The sequence below is a fragment of the Pseudoliparis swirei genome, chromosome 22 (assembly GCF_029220125.1).
Source record: "Pseudoliparis swirei isolate HS2019 ecotype Mariana Trench chromosome 22, NWPU_hadal_v1, whole genome shotgun sequence".
Classification (NCBI taxonomy): Eukaryota; Metazoa; Chordata; class Actinopteri; order Perciformes; family Liparidae; genus Pseudoliparis; species Pseudoliparis swirei.
In genome coordinates, this window is record NC_079409.1 from 14,202,267 (window position 1) to 14,211,825 (window position 9,559).

The following is a 9,559-nucleotide window of genomic DNA, read 5'->3' on the forward strand; positions in this document are numbered from 1 at the left end:
TGGCTCTTCCAGACAGTTATTAAGATGTCACATTGCCTTAAAAGTCACTTAAGTGGACTTTAATGGCCTGTGCAGTCTGTGAATTATGGAGAGATGCTACCATTGTGGGTGGAGCTCCTCTTGGAGGAACTAAAGGCTGTCCTCTAGATTCAGCTCGTCGTGTCTAATAATACGATAAGTTGAAAGAAAATGATTCAAACATAATGTAAAATACAGTGTATGTCCCAGAGATAGTTAAAAAAAAGGCAAACACAAAAAAGAAAAAGAAACAAAACAAGATTGAATCCAACCTCGTAAAAAGGAGGTCAAGAGGTCAGCGGCGCCACAGTAATGAGGGTCAGGGCAGGCAGGGTCAGAACAGGCAGGTCAGGAATATACTCAGATAACACTGGAGAACTTGGCACCAAAACACAAGACAATCTGGCAGAGGACAAGTGGAAGTGAGGGAGCTAAATAGTGAGGGACTAATGAGGGGATGGGCTGCAGGTGAGAAGGGCGTGTGGACCAGGTGAAGGAAATGAGGGACTAACGAGGTGATCAGAGGCAGGTGAGGGGAGTTGGACTGACGAGATGGTGTGACAGGATGAAAACAACTATTACAAAAAGGAAGGCGTGGAGCTAAACTGTTACAATTACAGTAAACACCAGGCACGCTCTCATGCAGTCGTTCTCCATTATTTGTCAAGCTGATGATACTGAACCTCACTCCAAATTAAGCAGAGGACTTTGGCGGAACAATCACACACACACACACACACAGAAACTCACACATGCATACAGACAGCATGCTCAATGGATTTGCAGTGAAGTCTTTCCCAGTCAACCAGAACTAAGTCACAGAAAGACCATGTGTGAGTCACACAGGGCCTCTCCTGACCTCTGTGTGTGTGTGTGTGTGTGTATTTACTATCCATCCCTCCGTGTTTTTTAAAGCCTCTCCTGAGTTCAGTGGTTCACCGTGAAGTCACCATCTGTTGCGTTGGCTCCTCTCTGACCTTTATCAGGATTGGTTGCCATCGGATGTGTCACCAACTCGTCTTTAGCGATAACGGAGCGAGACAGGAAGATAGCCGGCAGCTCTTCGCATGTGCGCTCGTCAAATGTCCGTCTCGGTGTTTCCCCCGATCTTAACGGCCTTCCGCCACGCCCCCGTGCATATGTACCGACATTACTGCCTCCACAGTAATTCCTCCTCTCCTCTAACACCCTTCCCTCCCTCGTTCCGCCTCCAGATGAGTTCGTGCAGCAGCCGTGCGCTGACCATCCTGTCGACAGTGTTCGGAGCCTGCGGGCTGCTTCTAGTGGGGGTGGCCGTGTCCACAGACTACTGGCTGATCATGGTGGAGGGCATCATCCTGCAGCAGAACCAGAGCATGGAGGTGAAGATGGCGCTGCATTCAGGCCTCTGGAGAGTTTGCTTCGTGGCTGGTAGGAAGATGCAACAACATATTCACTGGAGAAGACAGATGCATGTGTGTATGAGGGGCCGTGAGGGACATTATTCAGAATACCCTCTCACACACACAACTGAAAATCTCTCACACATACTAGTGAAAAGCTCTCACACACACAGATGATATGAAAAGCTCTCATACACACATATAAAAATTTCACTTGAAACGGAAGGCATTTCACTTGAAGCGGAAGGCATTTCACTTGCAGCGGAAGGTGCAGTGTTGCCAGGTCCATGGTTTTCCAGCGGCATTGGGCAACTTTTGAAGTGTTGCCGCGGGTTGAATTTTGTGTCCGCTAGTTCGGGTAGACCTATTTTGCATGCAAATTACATGAATATCTTTCAATAAAATCCATATTTTAAATGAAATAATTTATTTATACCCAAATCCTACCATAAACTGCTTTTAATGCTGGCATACTAAACATTTGGTGTAACTTTGTAGATATTACAATACATTTGGCAATGATAGCAATGCTGTTGGACTTTAAAAGCAGTGTATATGGTTTGACGGGCATATTTTGAGTTCTGATATTGGGCTGGTTTTGGGCTGGTTTTATTGGCCATTGGGCTGGTTTTGTCACACAGACCTGGCAACCCTGGGAAGGTGTTTCAGTTGAAACGGAAGGTGATCAAGGATGGCAGATCAACAATGTGCTCAACAGCCCTTAAGCAACGGCGTTACTAAACAACATATTGGCCTCAGCGGAGACAATCAGAACACTGTCTAATGCCTCAACTGTTCGGCAGCAGCCGGTGTTACACCCCTACTGGTTTTCAAACCTACTGGTTTCCCTACGCGTGCCTGCGTTGTGTTCTCTTCACATCTGCAGCGGGGCTCTGTCTCGCTCACCAGATTCGTCACACATTCACAAACATATTGCTGGAGATCTTCAAGCCCCCGTTCATATCCATTTCGGCGATAAGTCACATTTCTTATGTTGCGAACAAGCATCGCTAAACATGTTTCAAAGTGTACATATCCGCTTAAGGTAACCAGTTGTTTCAGATCCCTTCGACTTAATGGATCAATATATAAATTACTTGAGCTGAAACTAATATCTAGTGGCGCAGCGCACAGACTGCGTGTCTTTGAGTGCAGTCTCCTTTTGCGTGAAAGAGATCGAAACCAGGTCGGGCGATCTTTTCATTTTTATTTTTTCGAAAATGTATTTCTTCATCCGTGGCTGTGATGCACTGCTCACTTATACAATCGTAATCGCCGAAATGGATATGAACGGTGGCTTGAAGATCTCCAGCAATATGTTTGTGAATGTGTGACGAATCTGGTGAGCGAGACAGAGCCCCGCTGCAGATGTTAAGAGAACACACCGCAGGCACGCGTAGGGAAACCAGTAGGTTTGAAAACCAGTAGGGGTGTAACACCGGCTGCTGCCGAACAGTTGAGGAATTAGACAGTGTTCTGATTGTCTCAGCTGAGGCCAATATGTTGTTTAGTAACGCCGTTGCTTAAGGGCTGTTGAGCACATTGTTGATCACCTTCCGTTTCAACTGAAACACCTTCCCAGGGTTGCCAGGTCTGTGTGACAAAACCAGCCCAATGGCCAATAAAACCAGCCCAAAAACCAGCCCAATATCAGAACTCAAAATATGCCCGTGCCAAACCATATACACTGCTTTTAAAGTCCAACAGCATTGCTATCATTGCCAAATGTATTGTAATATCTACAAAGTTACACCAAATGTTTAGTATGCCAGCATTAAAAGCAGTTTATGGTAGGATTTGGGTATAAATAAATTATTTCATTTAAAATATGGATTTTTATTGAAAGATATTCATGTAATTTGCATGCAAAATAGGTCTACCCGAACCAGCGAACACAAAATTCAACCCGCGGCAACACTTCAAAAGTTGCCCAATGCCGCGGGAAAACCGCGGACCTGGCAACACTGCACCTTCCGTTGCAAGTGAAATGCCTTCCGTTTCAAGTGAAATGCCTTCCGTTTCAAGTGAAATTTTTATATGTGTGTATGAGAGCTTTTCATATCATGTATGTGTGTGAGAGCTTTTCACTAGTATGTGTGAGAGATTTTCAGTTGTGTGTGTGAGCATATAGTTTTTCAGTAGTGTGTGTGAGAGCATTTCACTTGTGTGCGTGAGAGCATTTCAGTAGTGTGTGTGAGAGCATTTCACTAGTGTGTGTGAGAGCATTTCACTAGTGTGTGTGTGAGAGCATTTCACTAGTGTGTGTGAGAGCATTTCAGTAGTGTGTGTGAAAGCATTTCACTAGTGTGTGTGAGAGCATTTCAGTAGTGTGTGTGAGAGCATTTCACAAGTGTGTGTGAGAGCATTTCACTTGTGTGTGTGTGTGAGAGCATTTCACTAGTGTGTGTGAGAGCATTTCAGTAGTGTGTGTGAGAGCATTTCAGTAGTGTGTGTGAGAGCATTTCACTAGTGTGTGTGTGTGAAAGCATTTCAGTAGTGTGTGTGAGAGCATTTCAGTTGTGTGTGTGAGAGGGTATTCTGAATAATGTCCCTCACGGCCCCTCATACATGTGTGCACACACACACACACACACACAACCATCCAAACAATGCTGCTACGTGTGTGTGCATATGTCCACATCATCTCAGTGACAAACACACAGAAACAGACAAAGTGAGAGAGCAGCAAGGGGAGGGGAGAGAGAAGACGAGCTTCTGGGCTCCAGATGTCACCGAACATGATCGTTACCTGGGAGCAGGACTGCAGAGACCCAGAGAGGTTTCTTTCTCTTTTGGTGGGGGGGGGAGGGGGGGTAGTTAACGTTCCTCATGCATCACTGACTGTGGAAGCAAACCCCGACATGTTCCTCTTTGTGTTTCCTCTCAGGAGCAGAGAACGGGAGATGTGTGGCTTCGGAGTACTTCACTGAACCCGATATAGAGATCACCACTGAGAACACTGCAAATATCCTCAGTGAGTGAAACACACAGCAGGGAGAGTCACCGCAGAGTCCCCCTAGTGACTGATCCGGGTATTGACATGCTAACTTTATTTTAGAAGTGTAACCATTAGTGGATCGAGAAGAAAATAATGTTCACCTCAAACTGAATCTGATAATCAATTAAAGTAAAACAGACACACGTCTCTTGTTGCAGTCTCAACTGTAAGGGTATGCTTATTCTGTTTTGTTATCACAGTAAACTGATAAAATAAAATAATATATTTAAAGACGTCATCTTGGACTCATAATCGTTCGTTGCAGCTTTTGTTCTCCAACAGAAATCAGATGAACTTCATGAAAGTGATTTTAAAAGGATTATCCTCAGAAGAAAATATACTGTTCTTAACTCATTTACTGGATTAAAATAAAATGGAATGTATTCTTATTATTATTTCAAAAAATATATTCAACTGTTATAATACATTAATATTTGAACACAAAGAGTTTCGTTAGTTCCTTACCAGCATCATTTACTCATTGCAGTTTTGGATAGTACTGAATACTCAAGAGAATATTGATCCAATAGAAAAGTTTCTCCGCAATCTTACAGATTTACAATGATTTGTATATCTATGTAGCAACGTTTTACATTTATTTCCCATAGTTGTAAAGCAAGTAGACCCTTCACTAGATATACATTCTTGTATGTGTCCAGTCGTGAAAAGCAGACGCCTGTCAGAAAGGAATGCTGTTTCCAATCTCCCTATGTTAGTAATGCATGTCATGGCATCTGGGCACACGTTGAATCCGTGTTTTTACCGCCTCTGATTGTCTTAACTTATACTTCATAAGCTCCAGAGACATTATCCTTCACTTCCCCCGACTGTTTAATGGCACATTGCGTCAGCTTGGTTTGACCCCGTGACCTTTGCTCCCCACAGAGATGGTGCGCACGGCCACGCCCTTCCCGATGGTGTCGCTGCTCTTCGTCTTCACGGCCTTCGTCATCAGTAACATCGGACACATCCGACCTCAGCGCACCATCCTGGCCTTTGTGTCCGGCATCTTCTTCATCCTCTCAGGTGGGAACCATTCCTCGTGTCGGCCGTCACCACACCTCCGCTCTGTGATTGATTACAGCGGCCTGGTGTGTCCCGCTCCGTCACGGCTCTATTTATAGTGCGTGCTGCAGATGCCTCGGCTGTCATCAGAAAAGGTTACCGCACCGGCTTCCCGCTCCTCTGACTCTGGAATTAAACAGGCTTGATGAGATCAATTATGAATTTTGAATTACCCTCGAGGATTGTCAAAACTCTGAACAGACATGCTCTGTTGCCACAGTACCACGAGCAGCTCCTTCGTCTTCATCTTCTGCATCGGTGTAATTAACCTTGTTGGACAGCAGGTGGCTCTAATGCTCCCGCTTCTGGTCCTCGTGTGTCGAGGCTGCCAGGTGCCTGATGGGAGCTCAGTCCTCTGAAGGCTGTTTGAGAAGGAAGCTGAGCTCCTGACTGCGGCAACAGCTCCTGACTCGCTGATGAAGGGTGTAGCAGAATAATAGGTTTTATGTAACCGGGGTTATGTAATGTTTATAGCCTGTGCTGGAAGTGTCACTGTGTTTTTTTAAATAATAGGGTGATTTTAAGGGGCACGTGTATGAAATGGCTTTTCATTGGTTAGATATTCTGCTGCACTGAGCCTCTCTCTCTCTCTCTCTCTAAACTCTGTATTCCTCCCGCCTTCCCGACTCACCCCTCCTCCCCTTGCCCCCCCCCCCATCTCTCATTCACCCAGCGTCTTCGTTTTCATAGCTTTCTGTCACCCCCCTCTCTCCTCCCCCTCTCCTCTCTCAGTTGCTCTCCGTTCTCTCATATCCTACTGACTCCTCCATTCAGAGAACATTCCCTCCGATTTCTTAGTCACTGTGGATGTTGTGGTGTTTGTGGACGGCTGAGTGGCGTGAGCCTTTTCTGCTGCCATCACCGACACGGTGTTTGGTAAATATTGTAGTTTGAGTCGGCCGTGTTGTGATTGATGGGACAGGATTCAGAGTGAGATGCCACAGCTGTTCAAGTGCTTAGAGGGTGATAGTTGTCTCTTAACCCAGAGACAACTTGCATATGCATTTGTATTTGTAAACACAGAATATATTTCTTCTTCCTTTGGTCTCACACACACATGCACACTCTTTCGTTTCCTTCATCTACTAAGTGTGAAGGTGCACATCCATGTTCCCCTCAATTGTTATGTTGTTCCTGATTTAGATGAAGACGTACTTCCACTACAGGGTTCTGCATTTTATATTTTAAATCGACAACACAGCCTCTGAAACTCAATGTTTACCGTGAAGGACATAAGTGCTTGACAGCCGGGTGGTACATTTGAATTTTGCAGGGATGGCTAAAAATACTAATTTGGCTGCTTTCAGCATTCAGCTTTCTCTGAATATTGATTCTTCGATGTTGGCCATATGTTGTATCTCATGCATTTAACATTTCTAAGAGTGTTCTTGCAGGAAAGGCTTTTAATGTTGTACATGTGGCTGCTGGCTAAAAAGGGTGATTTAAAAAGCTTATTCTGGGCCAAATTCTAAATGTACGAGTTCACTCAGTAATCAAAATATGACATTACAAGATGAGAATTACATTAACGTTACTTTGTTCTCAGGATGAATAAAGGAAATTAAATGATTTTGTTTAAATGGAACCCTGTTACTTCTATATGATATATATATATATATATACATATATACATTTTATTTTTCTTTACAATATCATACAATCCAACCAAAATCCAGAATATAACGATGACTTGAAGCACAAGACAGTTTTTTAACAACGATGACCGCAATCTTTATCAACCTAATTAAAAGTGCTTATGTTACCTAAACCACACACTAAAGCGGTATCCCTTCTAGTCAGGAATGATCTTGTTTCCCTGACAAATGAATCTTGACAGAACAAATGACGACTGCAGGAGGTAGGAGGTCAAGTCGCTGACCTCCTCCTTACCAATAAGCATAAGCAGAGATAAGAAACATCAAGAAGACAAACCAAAGGCAGCCAAACATGATAGTACAATCACAAGGTCTAACTTTACTTTGTAATATATATTTGTTATGATTCCCATTAATAATACTTACATTGCTTTGTGTCTATGAGGCATGTATCTCGGTATAGCTTGGTCTGGTCACTCCTCATCCCAACGTTCTCTCGCTCTCTCGTTCTCGCTCTCTCGTTCTCTCTGTTTCCTCAACCCTCGCCACACTGCTGCAGCTGTCTAGCTGGCCATATGATGACCTCCTCTCTCTTGTATCTGGCCCTCTGACTCTCCTTCAGGCCTCAGCCTGGTGGTGGGCCTGGTGCTCTACATCTCCAGCATTAATGACGAGGTGATGAACCGACCCCGGGAGCCCGAGCAGTTCTTCAACTACCACTACGGCTGGTCCTTCGCCTTCGCTGCCTCCTCCTTCTTACTCAAAGAGGTCGGTCTAAGCTCAGTGTGTGTGTGTGTGTGTGTGTCTCTGTGCATACATATGTTACACGAAAATCATATATTTTCATTTCCATGAGTGTTATATGAGCGTGTAAGAAGGTACAATGATTGTAATCAAGTCGACATGGTGAGGCATCCATGGTCCGTGTGTGTGCTCATTTGTGCATCCATGCATGGAGAGGTATCGTGTGAATCCTCTGCACTGCCCCCCCCCCCCCCCCCCCCCCACACACACACTCCTTCTGCCTCTTTCCCATCACCACTAGCAGCACTGATCTTAATGTGTTGCAGTGGACACTAACCTCCTCCCCTCTTCTCTCTCTCCCCATCTGTTCTCCACATCTCCTCCTTTCTCCTTTATTTCCCTTTCAATCTGTAATATATGAGCTAAAATAACTTCAAGTCTTCTCTTATCTTTCTGAATCAGAAGCACATACTTTCACCCCTTTCCTTTACATTCCTGTTCACTCCTCGGGCCTATCAGTCACTTTTAATCTAATTTCCCTCGCCATCACTTGTTTCTACTTCTTTGAGATGATGTTTCTCTAAACTCAGTTCCTCTCTCACTGTGGCATCTCATCACCCCCTCATCTCTTCCTGCTTCCTTTCTCACGCGCTGCCTCAGGGGGCCGGGGTGATGTCAGTCTATCTGTTTATGAAGCGCTACGCCGAGGAAGAGATGTACCGCCCCCACCCTGCCCTCTACCGCCCCCGCCTGTCCGAGGGCAGCGACTACAGCGGGAAGTTCCTCCACCCTGAAGCATCCTGGCCTCCACCAAAGCAAGGCCGCAGCACCTCCGAAGCCTCCAGCGACATCTCCATCCAGCTCAACCAGGCGCCCCCGGTGCCCCCCAAAAACAGCCTCCACGGGCGGGGCAGCCCTCCTTCTGGGTCTTCTTCCGCAGGGAGCTACCAAATGCCTCTGCAGTCTGCCGGCTACCCCCAAACACACACCCTCGCCAGGTCGCACGCCTCACATCCCCAAGGCCAAGCTCTCCCCATGGCCATGCCTCCGTCGCCCGTCCCTCCTCCCCACTATCACACTCACATGCACATGAGCGCCTCCCCCTGTTAGGAAGAGGGAGCATTAGGGAGGCAAGCAGAGACACTTGCTCCTCATAATCACGTACACTGTACATTTAGATGCGGATGAGAGTAAAAGCTGAATTTGGAGCACAGATCATGTGAGATTTAGAGAGAGGGGTGATCAGACGGAATAAAATGTAGCGTTGGAACAATAATGAACCGAGGACAAAGGAGGTGTTGGAGATTTAACAGGATTGTGGAGATATGCCAGAAGGTGCTATGGGTGAAGGAAAAAAAACTAAACAAGAGAAGATGGAAAAAGAAGAATTCAGTTTTTTATGATGGAACGAGGTAAAAAAAAAGTGATTCCTAGAAAGACTTTAGACGTTAGGTTTAGTGACGGAAGAGATATAGGGGAGGGAGAGGGAGGCAGGGAGAGCGAGGGGCTGCGGTATTATATGAAGATACTGCAGTGCTGCAGGAAATGTGTATGCATTTGGAAATGTACAATGCAAAACACTGATCACAAAGACTGAGGATGCACATAGTTTTATACATACATGATTCATAAAAACACACAGACTACATACCTTTTTACCAAAAGGTATGGTTAAATATATTCTTGTCTTCTCTGAATTTCTTACATCATCAATCCAGTTTCCGAACTCACAATGTCAACGTATTATTATTATTATT

General features: G+C 45.1%; 1 protein-coding gene across 2 annotated transcripts; it reads left to right on the top strand.

The window, feature by feature from the left end:
- Window positions 1-1,232: 1,232 nt before the first annotated feature.
- On the top strand, window positions 1,233-8,912 carry cacng7b (calcium channel, voltage-dependent, gamma subunit 7b). 2 transcript variants are annotated; one of them, XM_056444593.1, is made up of 6 exons: window positions 1,233-1,428; window positions 4,288-4,374; window positions 5,284-5,424; window positions 7,681-7,826; window positions 8,463-8,694; window positions 8,854-8,912. In XM_056444593.1, exons 1-6 carry the CDS (start codon window positions 1,233-1,235, stop codon window positions 8,910-8,912), a joined length of 861 nt encoding a protein of 286 aa, XP_056300568.1. The 2 variants fall into 2 exon arrangements, with proteins under 2 accessions (XP_056300568.1, XP_056300567.1); XM_056444592.1 differs by having other exon boundaries at window positions 8,463-8,912.
- Window positions 8,913-9,559: the final 647 nt, after the last annotated feature.